Source organism: Schistocerca cancellata, chromosome 9 (assembly GCF_023864275.1).
Source record: "Schistocerca cancellata isolate TAMUIC-IGC-003103 chromosome 9, iqSchCanc2.1, whole genome shotgun sequence".
NCBI classification, from domain to species: Eukaryota; Metazoa; Arthropoda; class Insecta; order Orthoptera; family Acrididae; genus Schistocerca; species Schistocerca cancellata.
Genome location: NC_064634.1, coordinates 507,102,799 through 507,121,313, shown reverse-complemented (window position 1 = coordinate 507,121,313; position 18,515 = coordinate 507,102,799). Strand labels below are relative to the sequence as shown.

The following is an 18,515-nucleotide window of genomic DNA, read 5'->3' as shown; positions in this document are numbered from 1 at the left end:
TGGCATCCTCCATTCGGTCCAAATTTAGCACCGTCTGACTTCCATCTCCTCTCGATCATGAGGGGACATCATTATGCTTCTGATGAAGGCGTTGAGAGAACTGCGAGACTGTGGCTGCGGAAACTCAGTGCCGACTTCTTCCATGACGGCTTCAGAAAACTTGTTCATCGTTGGCAGGAATGTATCCAACTGCCTGGCGATTATGTGGAAAAGTGAATATTGGTAATTAAATATCACACTCTAAGGATTATTTGTGCGTTTGGTTTATTAAAATGTTCCCATCCAAACCCAAGTAACGAAGGTGGAGGCATTACTTTTCACTCAACCCTCGAAAACCCTGTCGGCCTGATGATGTTAACACAATAGAATTATAATTCAAGTCTCATAAGAGTTTATTGATATTTCTCACACATCACTGAATTGTGGCGTCACATCAGAGCGGATTCAAATGGAAGTTGTTAACAAATGTTCGTAAAACTACGTAAGTTAAATGATAACAGGATTCTCACAGTCTCTGTTTGAAAGTTCGAACATGTGTTCCAGAATCAATGAGTATTCCAGGTCCTCAGGCAGTTACAGCGCGACGTGGAGGTCAGTTAAGTTACGCCATGTCCGACGTTCTGCACACAGAAAAAGTTGGCGCCAGCCCGCGCGTCTGCCTCACACCTCAGATACTGCCTTCAGAACTACCTCTCCATGTCACCGGGAAGAATTACCAAAAATGGCTCCGGCAGGAGCCTGAACGACAAAACTCCTGAAGCCGAAAGAGACCCAAAAGCACAAAGACAACGCGCGCCGGTTTGTGCCCGGAACTTTCTCTGTGACGCTCTGTACTACTGACTTACACATTAATTCTGACCAACATTCAAAATTAAGGCTATTCTCACACAAATGTTAAGATAATCTTACATTTATCACGTTCATTATGTCACCTCTCAAGGCATAAGCTATACAGTTTTACGTAAGATATTAATAAAAACGTGAATCCCGTTTGTTTTTCCGTTTGTGCTTTCAGATGTTCCGTAGCATGCAACATTTATTTTTTATTTTCGGAAGCATTATAATATGGCAGCTGAAGGTATGCGTTCCTGAAAAATAAATCGCAAACACCTGTTGTACGATCCTATCCTTAGGAAGAAGATGCTGCTCTAACTTCGTGAAACCGGCAGTACTACGAGTAATAAAGGATCATACAATAGCTGTTTGCGGTTTACTTTCCAAGAACATTTTTTATTTAACATTGTTTTGGAATTTCCATGTGAATAATCAACAAAACAATTACTGAGCAATGTGAAACTCATCATCTGGGGTGATCAGGAAAGGAACTAATTCATGCAGTCTTTCTTTGTAGCTGTGGAAAAATCAAAAGTAGTGGCATAATCATACTGCTGTAAAATCGGCTGTAACTTTTCGAACAAGTAAAATAAATGAAATTTATCTTCATTAGAGTTTACTATCATGTTTAGCTGTCTGTTATCTCACATTCTACGGTAACTGAAAATGTTAGTTAGTTACTAATTTTCTATTGCCTATTATAATATCCGCGATTTAAAAAAAATCCTAACAGTTGTGATGATTATCGTAAAATTATGTTATAACGAGCTCTTTTCATTCCCACCGTCTCAGTAATATCTTTGGTTTCATTATAGCGTTTTTAGGGGATTGTCAGTGATATTGGAGTCAGCGCTCAGCAGCCGCTATTTGTGGTTGATACATTGTACATCTCTGCACAGTCTCTGCATCCTCGTGCTACAGTACCCTTCAGACAGACACTGCACCATCCACTGATGTATCCGTGCTACGGCCCACGGATAGCTGAAGTGGTGAGGGCGACCGCTTGCGATTAGGTGGAAATCCGGGTTCATGTCCCGTCCAGCACAAACTTTCAAATGACGCAAACAGATGACGTCTATCTAGTGTCTCAAAATGAGAACCTATTCCTAAGACCGAGGTTTCGGCCACCTCCACGCTGGGAAGTACCCACGCCTGCCTGTAATAAGGCTCCTTTAGGCGGCTAATGCCGCTGGCGTAGGCGAGTCGCAGCCCCTCCCCACGTCACCCTCTGCGCGAAACGTCACCTCGTAATGTGTCTCACTAAAGCCTCATTGGAGGAAGCGAAGCTGATAGCGACACCCTTGCAGTTAATAAGGGAGTGACAGAGGGTAGTGTGTTCTTTAGAGAGCGCTTTATCACACATGATGAGAAGTAAACAGAACTGTGATATCTAAACTGTTTTCGGAAATGTTTGAGGTAAATAAGTTAGCTGAATGAGCCATTGTACTAGGCGTGTTTTTTTTTAAGTAAGTACCGTTTTGAAATTTAAAAAAAGACTTGTTAAGATATCCCAATAATTTTATTTTTACATGAAAGCCTGTACCTTAATCTACGCACTGACGCCATACAGTCTGATTCTTCCTTGTTTGCGTTGTGTACTGTGTGTTTATGATGCCTCCGATAATCGTGAGTCCCGCCGACTGTGAAGTACGGGCTGTTATAAGATCGATATTCATCGTCAGATCTGTGCAGTTTAAGGAGAAAACATTACGAGTGATGGAATGGTAAGGAAGTGGGTGAGAGCATTTAAAGATGGCCGCACAAATGTGCGTGATGAACAACGGAGTGGGCGTCCTTCAGTCGTGAATGAAACCTTGGTGCAGGAAGTGGACAATAAGGTGAGAGAAAACAGACGCTTTACGGTTTCCTCCTTGCGGGTGTGACTTTCCTAATGTTTCTCGTAGTGTTTTGTACGACACTGTGACCGAGCACTTGAATTACCGAAAATTGTGCGCACGTTGGGTACCGAAAATGATCACGGATGTGCACAAAACCAAAAGTTTAGACAGTGCATTGAATTCCCTTGAGCGGTACCACAACGACGGTGATGATTTCTTAAGCCAAACTGTTACGGGCGATGATACGGCGGTGGCCTACGTCACACCAGAATCAAAACAACAGTCCATGGAAGTTGAGCAAGGGCATCGTTTTTCTGCAAGACAATGCCCGTCCGCATGTGGCGAATCAGACCAAAGATCTCATCACGTCTTTTCGATGGGAAACTCTAGATCATCCTCCGTACAGCCCCGATCTTGCGTCCAGTGACTACCATCTGTTCCTGCATTTGAAGAAACACCTGGGCGGTCAGCGTCTTCAAGACGATGACGAAGTCAAAACAGTGGTGATGCAGTGGTTAACAAGTCAGGCGACAGACTTCTATGAGGAGGGTATTCAAAAACTGGTACAACGTTATGACAAGTGCTTCAATATTGACGGAAATTATGTAGAAAAGTAGATTACGGTACAGGCTTTCATGTAAAAATAAAATTATTGAGATATCTTAGCACGTCTTTTTTTTTAACATTTTAAGACGGCACTTCCTTAAAAAACACGCCTCGTATATTGCGCAGAACGAAGTGATATTAGCCTTGTGAAATGAAGTAACGCCAAAGACTGAAACATTAATTTACTCCAGTTACTTTCCTTTATAGTTTGTAGAAAGAACGTTAGATTTGTAACTACATTTATTCATAAAATTACAGGTGTTCAACTGTCTGCAAATTTCAAGAAGATATCTTTAAGGAAGAAGTTCTTTATCTGGCTCGGCATCTCTCGCCTCTCATTATGTTCGACAGAAGCATTTTTTGGTTCCTCTGCATTTATACGGCAGTAGTCGTAGCTACTGACTACAGCGACCGAGACCCCATTACAGGTAAAAATTTCATTTTTTCAAATGACAGATACCTCGGTATGATAACGAATAAATTGTCTTTGTACGTAGTGAAGTAAGTGTTAAATTTTCCCACTGATATATGTATCAATTACATTTTCAGAACCAGATCTTGAAATCACATTCTACGGTTTAAAAAATGACACTACAGGTAAGTATCAATCTTCCCGTTATTCCTTATAGAGATTGAAAGAGGGGTATATTAATTTGATGTCGAAGTCTGCACGGGCAATGGGCACCGTTAGCCCCTTCGTAACTTTGGAAGAAAAATTTACTTTAGAATGAACCTGCCATCATCCACGCACATGGGGATCACAGAGAGACAGCAACTAACAACGCCTATTACAGGAAATTCCCAGGAGCTACGAATTATTAATTTGGCACCATTTCGGTACCATTGGGGTTCGATAGACTCATGGGCTTGAACTGCTTCTGATGACGGAGATCAGAGTAAAAAGTTGGAATGAGCGGTGACACCGTGGCGTTTGATACCATTGCTAGGAAAAAAAAAAATCATAAAATTCACTCAGGACTGAATTTAGAGCTATCATAATTGGTACTATAGTTAGCTATTTGCATTACTATGGCAAAAGGGAACTGGCACGAAGTTTCATAGTGATCACGTGTCCTATTACAAGACTACACAAGGAATCGAATTCCTCATTGTAAGCTCCACACTAAAGATTTAAACTTGAGACGAGGAGGTGAAATAATTAAAATAAATCTCTCACTAGCGCCTGAGAGTGCTGATATCATCAGGTATGAACCTGACCTAACATGTAAAATCTCAAACCAGTTTAATATCGAACACCACGTTCAATGAGCAATGTGTCTGCTCACCAGCTGGCAGTGTCCGTCTGTCTCTGGAAAAAAATTCACAGGCTTCCCCCAGGTTACGTGTCGAGGGTCAGTTCTTTGTGGTGGGGCGGGAACCGATCTACCCGAGCTCATGCCAAAAAGCGTGCGCCGCTGAGCCCAACCAAGGCGGGTGAGACAGCATAAGCAACCACTGCTCCTAGGCTCTCCCTGAACAACGACAAGTTCCAGAAAGCCCTAGGAACATCGGCATGGTATTCGACAGGGCCAATCAAAGTACTCGGTTTCAAAAGCCAGCTGGGAACACGGAAGACTTGCGAACTTTCCCCAGTTCCGAGAGAAAGCGAGGAACACCCTCTCACTTGATACTAACGCCGCCATGCTCTCGTCTATAGCAGGCGACTGCAGGGGATTTAGTAAAAGAAAAGGACTGACGCTGCTGATACCCATAGCAAAATAGGAAAAAATAGAATTAAATGTCCAGTAGAAAATCTTCTGTAGAGATCGGCATGTGGGAGAGACAAAACTGCATTTAAAAGAAAATTTTAAAAGTCAGTAACAAGATCGGGAAATATAAAAATTATCAAAAGATGTGTGACACTATCGGGTTCCGTTCAGCACATCATGGTCCAAGAAATTAATTTGCTACTAACTTACCTCATCTTGGTAGGGTTACTGCGTGATATAGTAATAGCCCTCCGTCGCCTTGTAATAATGTGACTGTTATGAAGTTTGCCACATAATTGAGATCCAGTATATCAATGCATCTAGTATTATAGTCTAATCTAGTTCTAATTCTGTTTATTTGTGTGTTCATGTTACATGTATTACTACGACAACAATTGTAGCAAAGCTGTGGAATGTTTCAATATCATTTTTACAAAGATTTTTACTTGTACAAAGTAGAACAATATACAGCGCCAAAGAAGCTGGTATAACCACGTATGTTCAAACACAGAGATATGTGCCTCGGGAATGGATGTGTGTGATGTCCTTAGATTAGTTAGGTTTAAGAATTTCTAAGTTCTAGGGGACTGATGATCTCAAACGCTAAGTCAAATAGTGCTCAGAGCCATTTGAACCATTTGAACAGAGATATGAAAACAGGCAGAATACGGCGCAGCGGTCGGCAACGCCTATAGAAGACAACAAGCGTCTCTCGCAGTTGTCAGATCGGTAGCCACTGTAGCGGCAGGTTATCAAGAATTAATTGAGTTTGAACATGGTTTTACAGTCGGTGCACGAGCGATGAGGCACGGCATCTCCGAGGAAGCGATGAAGTGGAGATTTTACCGTACGGTCATTTCCCTAGTCTACCGTGAATATCAGGAATCCGGTAAAACATCAAATCTTCGACATTGCTGCTGCCGGAGAAACATCTTGCAAGAACGGGACCACCGACGAGTGAAGAGAATCGTTCAACATGACAGAAGTGCAGCCCTCCGCAAATTGCTGCATATTTCAATGCTGGGCCATCAACAAGTGTCACCGTGCGAGCCATTCAACGAAACATCATCGATACGGGCTTTCGGAGCCGAAAGCTCGCTCGTGTACCCTTGATGACTGCACGACACGAAGCTTTACTCTTCGCCTGGTCGCGACGGCACCGACATTGGACTGTTGATGACTGGAGACATGTTGCTTAGTCTGATGAGACTCTTATCAGATTATGTGAAGCGGATAGACGTGTACCGACATGGAGACAACCTCATGAATCCATGGACCTTGCATGTCAGCAGGGGACTGTTCAAGCTGGTAGAGGCTCAGTAATAGTGTGGGGTGTGTGCAGTTGGAGCGATGTGGTACCCCTGATACGTCTAGATACTACTCTGATAGGTGACACGTACATAAGCATCATGTTTCATCATCTGCATCCATTCATGTCCATTGCTCTTTCCAACGAACTTCTGCAATTCCAGCAGGACAATGCGACGTGTGGGGACACGTCCGGGATTGCTTCACAGTGGCTCCAGGAACACTCTTTTGAGTTTAAACACTTCTGCTGGCCACCAAATTCACCATACACGAACATTATTGAGCATATGTGGGATGCCTTGCAACGCGTTGTTCAAAAGAGATGTCCACCCTTCGTACTCTTACGGATTTGTTGACAGTCCTGCGGGATTCATGGTGTCCATTCCCTCCAGCACTACTTCAGACATTAGCCGAGTCCATGTCACGTTGTGTTGTGGCACATCTGTGTGCTCGTGGGGGCCCTACACGATATTAGGCAGGTGTACCAGTTTCTTTGGCTCTGCAATGCAATAAGCGAAAACACGACAACTCAAGAAGCTACTGTTTTACGAATACATTGTTGGTATACACGACCCTGGAAACCCTTCAAGCATTACGGCAGTATGTTACAGTAGTATGTATAACTCCTTTTGATGCACAAGAGATATATAAACAATTAAAATTATGAAGTTGATAATTGCAGTCAACTAGTTTGTGCTTGTGTCTACATACTGATGAACATGAACTCCAAGACTTGAAATTACTGAATGGCATCACTGTCTTTTACGCATTTATGGGGCCATTGTTCATAAGATCTACTATCATCAATGGCAGATTTTGTAATGCGTGATAGCCGGCCAGCGTGGCCGACCGGTCCTAGGCGCTACAGTCTGGAACCGCGCGACCACTACGGTCGCAGGTTCGAATCCTGCCTTAGGCATGGATGTGTGTGATGTCCTTAGGTTGGTTAGGTTTTAGTTCTAAGTTCGAGGGGACTGATGACCTCAGAAGTTAAGTTCCATAGTGCACAGAGCCATTTGCTACATGCCTAGAACTCATCCACGAAAGAAGTGGCTTAAAAGGCGCTTGTTCGCCCGATTCTTGAGTACACCTATCTGGGATTAGGTAGGATTTATAGAGGAGGCAGAGAAGATACAACGAAGGACGGTGCGTTTCGTCAGGGAATCGTTTAGCCGGAGAGAGAGAGAGTTCCAGAGATGCTAAACAAACTCCACTGGCAGGTGTTGCAAAAGAGACGTTGTGCATCACTGGGAGATTTACTACTGAAATTTCGGGACAGCACATTTTCGGAAGGAGTCGGACAACATATTACATCCCCGCCACATACATCTCACGTATTGGCCACGAGGAGAAAAACGAGAAATTAGAGCCAATACAGAGGCTTACCGTCAATCATTCTTCCCACGCACTATTCGCGAGTGGAACAGGGTGGGAGGGATCAGATAGTGGCACCGAAAGTACCCACCGCCACACACCATTAGCTGGCTTTCCGAGTATGATGTAGGTGTAGATGAAGACTATAGAAACAGAAACCTGCAAGATAGTCTTAGAATCAAATGTAAAACAGCTTTCTTTCAATGTGGGAATATAACTCATCAGTACCGTTAAATTATATCAGAATGACTTTTAAATGAAATATTGGAATGAGAGTGATTTTTTACCCTAAAGTACACGACATTCCCATATTAAACAAAATTGTTAATACTTAATTTATTACCGCTTGAACTTGATGGCTGTAAACAGAGACTGAAGATAACAGGCAATGTTTTAACACCAATTACAGTTAATTGCTTACGTGAACCGCAGGTCCTTGTTGACATGGTGAACATTAGAAGTGACTAGTAGTACCTGAAGTGAAGGAGTAATGAAAGTAAATTTAGCACAACAGTCAAAAGAAAAACAACAATACATCCTGTCGTTCCCTTTTATACACTATGCGATCAAAAGTATCCAGACATCTGGGTGAAAATGACTTACAAGTTCGTCGCGCCCTCCATCGGTAATGCTGGAATTAAATATGGTGTTGGCCCAGCCTTAGACTTAATGACAGCTTCCACTCTCGCAGGCATACGTTCAGTCAGGCGCTGGAAGGTTTCCTGGGGAATGACAGCCCATTCTTCACGGAGTGCTACACTGAGGAGAGGTATCGATGTCGGTCGGTGAGGCCTGGCACGAAGATGGCGTTCCAAAACATCCCAAAGGCGTTCTAGAGGATTCAGATCAGGACTCTGTGCAGATGTTTTATTCGCGTAACCACTCCGTCACAGGCCGCGCATTATAAACAGGTGCTCGATCGTGTTGAAAGATGCAATCGCCATCCTCTAATTGATCTTCAACTTTGGGAGCAAGAAGGTGCTTAAAACATCGATGTAGACCTGTGCTGTGATAGTGCCGCGCAAAACAACAAGGGGTGTAAGACCCCTCCATGAAAAACACGACCACACCATAACCTCACCGCCTCGGAATTTTACTGTTGGCACTACACAAGCAGGCAGATCACGTTCATCGGGCATTCACCATACCCACACTCTCCCATCGGATTGCCACAGTGTGTACAGTGATTCACGCTGAAACAACTTGGGAAAACCGAATTCAGTATTTCGGCTTTCTCTCTGTCAACTCCCGTTTCGGTGCCGGTGTGGTCACTGAGAGAATGAATAGACAATTCTGACCCACTTACTGATTTTACATACGACCAAAATCTCTTAGTGTTTTTTCTCAGGTCGGTTGACAACGTCTTACTTTCAAAATCATTGAACGCTTCTATCATTTTCGCCTCGTTCAGCTTTTGTTTGTCATCTAGGTTTTATACTTTTCTGCCTGAGCTTCACTAATTATGTTATTAACTACTGGCTGTTTTGTTCAGTGCTGCCTATACTCGCCTAATGTGGAAACTTCAAGCAATATTCCATTAGTCACACAGAATTCCACTGAGGTGGCACACAGAAGAATGAAGCAAAATGCCGATATATGAGATAAATTTGTATATAAAGTCATTTCAAGTCTCATTCAGTCACTAAACGAAAAGTAAATTGCGAAAAGCATCAGTAAATGACAACGTCATTGCGCGTGCGACACGACACTTCACTAGCACGCCGGCCTTGTGCAGCGCTGTGCTGGGCCGTGCTTTGCTGTGGCCTTCCATCTGCACTGCCGCTGCGCTGCCCGGCAACCGCCGCTGGCGCCGACGGCAGAGGGAGCAGTCGTCGCTAACACAGACCTCACTCGCCTAGATAATAAGAACAGTTTCTGCTATAACCTAAAATTTCTCACAACTTTCCTAATTATGATTGTAAACGGCGGTGAAATTTCGTCCTAGGCGGTGGTTATCAAGTGTACCTGCTATAAGCTTAAACCACTACTTTAGTCTCAGAATGTTTTAATAGACCTGGCAGTAGTCTTGGCTTCCAAGTTGCCCTACTGAACTCGTTCTGTATCTGTCTCAGAGTGTTAAAACGTGGCACAGCTACATTAAGTTATTTGTTGAATATGACCGAAATTTACGAATTATAGATTAATCTGAAGGATAGTAAATCTGCAACGTTTCCCAGTCTTACGGCGAAAATTTACATCCCCCTTTTTTAAATAGAAAACTTGTCTCAGAATGACTTTCGGGACAATGTTTGAACATGTAATTCTACCAGGCAAACTTTAATTTTGTATCTTTTGTTTTCAGAGCACTTCAATATTACTAAAAAATTTGAACAACTAGCGAGCCCCTAGACAAAAACAACGATCGCTGCAATGTATCATCCGTGACATGAAAGGCCGAGAAATGCTGTTTCGGGCGACGCAATGATGTGTCCCAGTCCTCCCTAGCCACATTGAATGGTGCGAACGACGGAGGAAGTACAGAGGTGTGAGTGGCACGAGTTTCTGCAGCCCGGTACAGCTGCGACTCGTGAGCTCTGAGTTTGTACGCCTGGATGTGAAGCGATTTTTGTAACAAATATAGCTGGAGCTGCTGCTGCTGCATTAACTGCTGCTGTTTCTCCAGCAAGCGAGCCAATAACTACTAAATAACTTCCTGTTTGCTCGTCCTCAACGCCATATCTGCAGCAGCCAAATATCGGGATCACCCAGGTGGAACAGCTGCCTACAGAAGAGGAACCCAACCCAACGACATGAAGAACAACACATGACAGACAGGTTACGGACAAGACAACAGACCAGAACAAGGACAACCTTACGCAAAGCAGTCGGCACAACGATGACAACAAAGTCAAGGGCAGCGGAGTGACAACCCAAGACACAATCAGAGAGAACAACTGGGTGGCATGCAAGTTAGTTACCCAAAAGTTCTACTATAGTGAAGATCATACCATACGTACCAAGCGTGAACGCTGATTTGACTGGCTGTGCACAGCGCAGCTGCCAAAATACTGGCAGCGCACTCACGTGGCAGGACAGTGGCGTGTTCACCGTGCAAGTGTAGCATGGCCGTGGTGCCCTCTATCGGCTATTGAGGTCTAGATCTTTCGTAGAGGATTCAACAGATACCAGGTCCCTCCCCCACGAAACGGGCACTTATGGGAGGAAGCACCCCAGATAATGCCGGGGGTGGGGGTGGAAAGAAGGAATGGGTAACGACCAGGACCCATCGACCACTGGATGGGCAAAGGGATGGTGGCCGGTGGTGCCCATCATATCACTGGAGGTGGGGGCGCCGGAGAGTTCTCGCAATTCCCATGGTAGCAGAAGGCACTTGTGCCCATGGTAGCAGAAGTCACTTGTGAGGAGTTGCTGCTAGTGGCCAGTGATGCTGGTCCTCATGGTCACCGGAAAGTGGAGAGGAAGGGGGACGCTTGGTGATGGATGTTTCGCCTATACTTGAGGCTGGAGCACGTTGTGGTTGTGGCGCTCAAGCGTCCGCCATGTTTGGACAGATGTAACCCAAACGCTGATACGAAATGGTCTTTCACTAGTGACCGCAGGAATTTATTGAAGGGCCAAGCCCCAGGTTGAAGATCATTTATGGTTTACAACATCTAGTTTTATTTCGTGAAAATTTTCCCTCAGAATGGAATGAGGTGAAAAGCCAGGAGGGCTTAAAATTTGCTCAGAAATTTATCTTTTTTTAAAGAAAAATTACAAGATCCACAACAATAATCACAGAGCGCCAGAAAACTTAGAATTTCTTTAAAATTCTCTGTTTAAAAAATTTGCAAGATCGAAGTCAATAATCACCAAGCGCCAGAAGGCTCAGATATTGCCTTGAAACTTTTAAGCAATACAACAGAGTCGAGATCAATACAGAGCCCCCAAAGGCTTAGATACACTCCCTTTTAAAAAACTGAAAAAAAAAACACTTTAACACAAATAGATCAAGATATTTTACAGTCCTTCCAAAACAATTTAAGAGAGTAAATGCCCCGCTTCAAAACAACTAGGCCATGGTGGTGGCTACCAGCAATACAACAAATGTAAAAACAGTGATAACAAGCAGGCCTTTAGCGGCCTAAATATTTGGTAAATTGTATATGCCTGTAGTGAACTAAACTTGCAATAGATTTTAACTTGGTGAAATTTAGTAACGGTCTGATAACTTGAAATCCTTTTGTTTGCACAATGTTGAGGGTTGATATAGGGAGGAGAAAGCAGGCAAGGGCAAATTTAACGACAAAAGGAAAATTAAGAAGATTTTCAGGACAGAGCGTCGCAATAAGTACTTAACTGACCAACGACTCACAACCGCCACTCAGCACGGACTAGTGATCCCAATGTAAATGAAATGGAAATGAGCGTTTGGTGTCATTGGCTGGGAGGCCCGTTGTGGGGCAGGTCCGACCGCCTTGTGCAGTTCGTATTACATTCGATGCCACCTGCGCGCCGGATGGGGATGAACTGATGATGAAGAGGACACAATACCCAATCCCTGAGCGGAGCCCATGTAATCAGTGGATAGCTTGTCTATAGTGTGTTCTTCTCTCTCTATTGGAGAAGTCCCTTGAGAAAACTGATCACATTTTACATACCTCGTACTCCACCGCTAATCGTTGGACATTCTTACTCAGCGACGGGAAAGTTATGTGTTGTTTCACTTTAGCGATGGTGAAACCCTAAACGGCTCCCTAGGAAAGAGTCATGAAAACGGGGAAAAATGGACAAGACAACTTCCACAGGCAAACAAACTCTTCGCTCAGGTGGTCTCCCAACCTGACGACACAAAATTCCTTTAATCAACAATAGCACTTTGTTCCCAGCGAGGAGACACTTCCTAATAGTGCCCAGCTCAGGGTTCTGGTCCTACGTAAGGCCGAAATCAGCAAAGAGCTCCAACACTGGGTGAAGATAGCACTAGCCAATTCCTTGGATGCTTTTGTCACTCTCTGTTATCTCCTCGCCGTTCTCCTGACACATTCGGCCAAGTGCGTCGACCATCTGGTTGGCAGCCCCTCTTAAATGCCGCACCCTATGCGGTCGTCGTTGAGAATTTGTCCATTCTCTTACTCCTCAGTTGCGACTTGATTAAGCAAAAGGGGTTGGTGCTTGATTTTGACAGTAAGGCCTTTTCCTTCAAGTTTCATCCTTTGGAAGAAAAAGGTCCTTTGTTCTTGTCATAGCACTGGCAAGGTCAGATTGCTTATGCCAATCTTTGTTCCTCATTAACCATCTTGAACAAGGCCAGGTCCCCCGCTGGGAGACTATCCTGATCTCCTCACTAACCATTGAGGGGTAACGGACGAAACTCATTATAAAATTCGTTTGTTGGACGATGTCTATGTTGCAAGCTCCACACCCTTTGTCACCCCCGCCCTTCCCAAAATAGGGATACTGCAGCAGAAAGTGAAACTTGAAGGACTGGGTTACCAGAGGCCATCCGCGTTGCCTTATGTGTTTCCTTTTTTCCTCGTTCCCATGGACAAGGCAAGGATTTTAGGCCAGTGGTCAGTTATCAAAAGGTTGTTCTCGAATCCGTGCTGTTGTCCGATTTGCACGATTGTTTCAAGTGTTTCGCTGAAGCCAGCTATATTAGTGTGCTTGATCTTAACCAATTCTGTTATCAGATGCCGCTTATTAAGGATTCCAGGCAACTGACCACATTTGGTACCGACTGGAGTGTGTATGAGTTCAGTCGGGTTCCTTTCGGCTTATTTAGCGGGGCAGCGGTCTTGTCTCGTCTGGTGGACCATGTGTTAGGTGTACGTATAATTACCTGGACGACGTTCTCGTCTATAATAGTTCCTTAGGCCAGTAAGTGTGTCATACACAGGTGGTGTTATCGCGACTTTGGGCAGCTGGGTAAATGGTTAAACCATCTAAAATCACCCTAACTAGACGTGAGCTCTCCTACCTGGGGCATCTGTTTCAGAGGACGGAATCAGGACTGGCCAAGAGCGCACATCCGCCTTGAGACGGTTCCTGCCCCCAAGGAATAAAAGGGGAATAGTTCGGTTTATTGGCAATTACTTCCGTAAATTTGTTCCAAATTTCGGCCAGCTTGCCGTCCCTCTTAGTAGTTTACTTAAAAAGAGAGAAGCCTTAGTTTGGGAAGAGAGTCAGCAGTCTGCCTTTGAGGCCATTAAAACTGACTTAAATATCTCTCCTGTACTGGCCATCTCGAACTTTCAAAAGGCCTTTATCGTCAGACCGATGCCTCCAATGCTGTGTTGCCATAGTTCTACTGCAGTAATTTTCTGAGAGGAGTTCCCTGTCGCCTACGCTTCTAGGAGCTTGACACCGGCTTATTTTACATAAGCTAATTTAATGATTAGCTTATGTATGTCATGACACGAATAAATCACAATTCATAATTCCCCCACAACTGCATTCCAGTCGCAATCCTCAAAGAATATCAGCCTTTACATACTGAGTTACCTACTCAGCATCCTCATATACTATCTCTTCATCCTCTGCTTGGGACGTCGGCATCCATACCAGAATTATTGGTGTTGGCATCAGTTGGCTGTCGATGCTGATGAGAACAACCCTATCACTAAACTCTTCACAGTACCTCACTCTCTGCCCTACTTTCCATTGTAGCATTTTCTATTACTTCTGACATTACCCTATAAGTGCCAGACTAGAAATCCTTGCCTTCTTTAGATTAAACTTCACTGGCCCCCATTATATCTAGATTCAGCATCTGAACTTCGCTTTTCAGATTTTCAGGCTTATCTACCACATTCAGATTTCTGACATTCCACTTCCCAGCTTGTAGAAAGTTAGCCTTTCGTTTGTTATTTAGTCTTTATCTCACAGTCAGCTCCTGAATGAGATTTTCACTCTACAGCGGAGTGTTCGCTGATATGAAACTTCCTGGCAGATTAAAACTGTGTGCTGGATCGAGTTCGAGTCTCTGCCTGGAAGTTTCAGTCAGCTCCTACTTGGCAGTCTCCTCCCAGAGATGCGAATGGTCGACCACTCTGAAATCTTTTGACGATGGAGGGATCAACACGACTGGTTTTAAATTATAAGCCACTTTTCAAGTGGATACACGTTATTTATCTTTAATGCAGTGGTTTCCATTGCCTTCTGCATTCTTATGCCGTTGATCACCTTTTGGGCTCCGTTTAAAATCCCATATGCAAGAGAATGCCCTGAACCTCTCTCTGCTCCTCCGCCATCATTGACAAGGCTGTTGGCAGAATAATGGCGATTTCTTATGCCAGAAGTCTTCAGCCATCGTTGCTGATGACTTTTATTTGGAGTGTATGGCCTATCTCATATACTCTATTACTCAATCACGTCGTAAGCGGATGTGTCATTATCCAACATTGTATGACCTACCTGGGAGATCTTTTGTGACAAAAGGTCTTTAATGGATAAGGGAGAATGATTTATACAATTTAATTGATATAAAATTATAGTTAATAAGAGGATTTAAACATCAATCTAATTTTTTGTCTAAAGATACTTTCACATGTTTACATAATAAGACAATTGATAAGCTACATCTTGCTCAAATATTCAGTTCATCGTTCATAAATTCTTCAACTGAGTAGTAGCATCACTGAGGTAGAGTACTGTGCAGCTTTAGTTTCTGTCAATCTAGGTTCATAATCAGAATGTTCTTGACTTTTAGTTTGTTATAAATTTTCATTCCCATGTACTAGGGAGTTTGAGCATATAATTTCGAATGATGAGTGGGCAGCATAAAACTTTCTTTATTTCTTGTATTGTAAGTGTGGTCAAAGCAGTTCTCCTGGCATAATTCTAAATTGTTATGTAAAAAAATTATAAAATCATACATATACAGGGTGTTACAAAAAGGTACCGCCAAACTTTCAGGAAACATTCCTCATGCACAAAGAAAGAAAATATGATATGTGGACATGTGTCCAGAAACGCTTACTTTCCATGTTAGAGCTCATTTTATTACTTCTCTTCAAATCACATTAATCATGGAACGGAAACACACAGCAAAACAATTTCAGATTTTCAAATAATGGGTGACACGATTTTCTTGAATGTAGAGCACACATGTTTCTAACAATTCTTTTCTGTAATTTCAGTATGCACATTAACTTGCTCCAGTTTCCCCAAAAAGCAAAACCACACCTTACAAATCACTGTAAGTAGCTATGGTATGCAATTTTGCTTGTGTTCATTTCAGTGGCATTTCCATTGCAAATGCAAAGCTACATAGTGTGTTTCATAGATATTCAACATGTTTACTCCAGTTTAAATTGTTATCTGGGTTTAATCCTAAAAATTTCACAGAATCCACTTTTTCTAGATTTCGATTTTTGTGATTTATTTTAATTTCCTGGGATGCTGAATGTTTTGTTCTGAACTGGACCACGTGGGTTTTTTGGATGTTTGGGATTGATCTATTGAGATGAAACCAATTTTCTGAATTATCTATTGTATTGATGATGCTGACATGAATAGTTTCTGGGTCCTGTTCTTCAATTAATACAGTTATGTTATCTGCAAATAAGACTGATGGGGTATTTATATTGATTGACGGTTATTAATGTAGAATAGACGCCACGCAAGTTAGCCGCGCGGTCTGGGGCATCTTGTCATGGTATGTGCGGCTTCCTCCTCCCGCTCCGCCCCCACCCCCCATCATCGGAGTTTCGAGTCTTCCCTCCTCCCTCGGGCATGGGTGTGTGTGTCGTCCTTAGCGTAACTTAGTTTAAGTTAGATCAAGTAGTGTATAAGATTAGGGACTGATGACCTCAGCAGTTTGGTCCCATAGGACCATACCACAAATATCCAAATAGAATAGAAACAAAATAGGTCCTAGGATAGAACCTTGAGGGACACCTTGCGTTACTGTCTTTCATTTGGATAATTTGCTGCATTTGTAGAGACAACCACTCTTTGTTTCCTGTTGCACAGTTATGAAGTAAGCCACTGTAAAGCACAACCCTAATTCCACACATGCTAAGTTTGTGATTAAGAAGTGCATGATTTATGCACGATTTACTGAGTCTAAAACTTTTGTGTGATCACAAAAGATCCCTCTCACTTTATTCTGATTGTCTAATGATAAGCTAATCTTATCAACAAACTTGTTTATTGCATCTGTAGTGCTTTTCCACATTGAAGCCAAATTGAGTTTTCAAAATAATCTCATATTCTTCAATAAAACTTTGAATCTGGATGGCAGCAGCTTTTTCGAATATTTTGAACAGTACTGGGGGAAGAGATATAGATGATAATTTCCCATATTCTCTCTTGAACTTTTTTTGAACAGCAGTTTTACTTCTGCATACTTTAGCACCTCTGGCAAACATCTGTGTTCAAAAGACTGGCTTATTATTAAAGATAGCAGGTGTCCTATTATCTTATGCACAAATTTGAGAATTTTTGTGGGCATCCAATACCAATCTGAATTTTTTTTGTTTTTCAATGTTAATATAATGTTTTCTTCTTCTGTCACTGACACCACTTTAAATTTTGTGAAGCATTCAGACATTTGATCAAGTCCAAAGAGACATACTATATAGTCATAATCTGAAACATTGCTATATGATTGAATTACACTAATGAAGAATTCATTGAAGCATTCTGAAATTCGAGATGAATTTACAATAACCTTATCTTCAAGCTTGATTTTACAAAATGTTCAAATGTGTGTGAAATCTTACGGGACTTAACTGTTAAGGTCATCAATCCCTAAGCTTATACACTACTTTACCTAAATTATCCTAAGGACAAACACACACACCCGTGCCCGAGGGAGGACTCGAACCTCTGCCGGGACCAGCATCACAGTCCATGACAGCAATGCAATCCCTAAGCTTACACACTACTTAACCTAAATTATCCTAAGGACAAACACACACACCCATGCCTGAGGGAGGACTCGAACTTCCGCCGGGACCAGCAGCACAGTCCATGACAGCAACGCCTTAGACCACTCGGCTAATCCCGCGCGGCTTGATTTTACAAATTTCATGACTAGATGCTTTAATACCTAATTCAGATTTCACAACTGACCTCATTGCCTTTTATTTTCATTGTTTGCCATTTGCTTTGCTCCCTTGACAACTTTCTTAAATCTAATTTTGTATTGTCTAACATTTCAACAAAATCAGAACATTTATTATATCTTAGTTCATCATGTAGCTGCCTTTTCTTGGCACTGGAGATTTTTATACCTTTAGTGATCTACTTCAATTTTTTTGAAGCTTTACTAAAATAAGTTTCAGGTGGAAATGTTTCATTGAAAACATGTAAAAAACTACTTAAGAATGTTTCAAAATTTGCAGTGCTTTAAATGTTTTTGTCAAACTACCATTCTCTCTCATTCAGCTTGTCATGAAATGAAATCATGTTTACCCAATTAAAGTTTTTTTACAGACCTTTTTACACAGAACTTCCTTACTTGACCCGGGCAACTCAATGAATAGTACTGAATGATCAGATCTTCAAAAACGTAATTCGTTAAAATATTGTCAATACATGTAGCTGACTGAGCATTTTGCTCATTGATTTTGAAAAATTTAATTTGAAACCGTATTTTTTTTAAGTCAATGAATTTTGATGCTTCACCGTTTTCACTCAACCCATTGATATTCAAATCCACAGCAATTACAATTTTCTTCTTTTTTTCTTTACTAAGGTGCTGTAGCAAAAACTGAAATTTACATAGTAAGCGCTCAATTCTGACTTTCCCTAGGATTCTATAAATCGAGATTATAACAATATTTGGGTTCCTTAATTTGACACAGCAACCATCACAAATACACTTCCCCTTTAAACAGTTGAAGTCACTTCTTACATGGTAATCTAAATCTGAGTGAATAAGTATGCATGAAGCTCC

At 42.3% G+C, this 18,515-nt stretch overlaps 1 protein-coding gene across 1 annotated transcript in view; it reads left to right on the top strand.

Moving 5' to 3' along the window:
* Positions 1–18,515, top strand: part of LOC126100978 (uncharacterized) — a 74,210-nt gene that overhangs the window by 16,041 nt on the left and 39,654 nt on the right. The window contains exons 2-3 of the mRNA XM_049911641.1: positions 3,537–3,706; positions 3,828–3,875. Of these exons, the coding sequence (XP_049767598.1) occupies positions 3,619–3,706; positions 3,828–3,875 (136 nt within the window). The 5' untranslated portion in view covers positions 3,537–3,618. The remainder of the gene's footprint in view (positions 1–3,536; positions 3,707–3,827; positions 3,876–18,515) is intronic.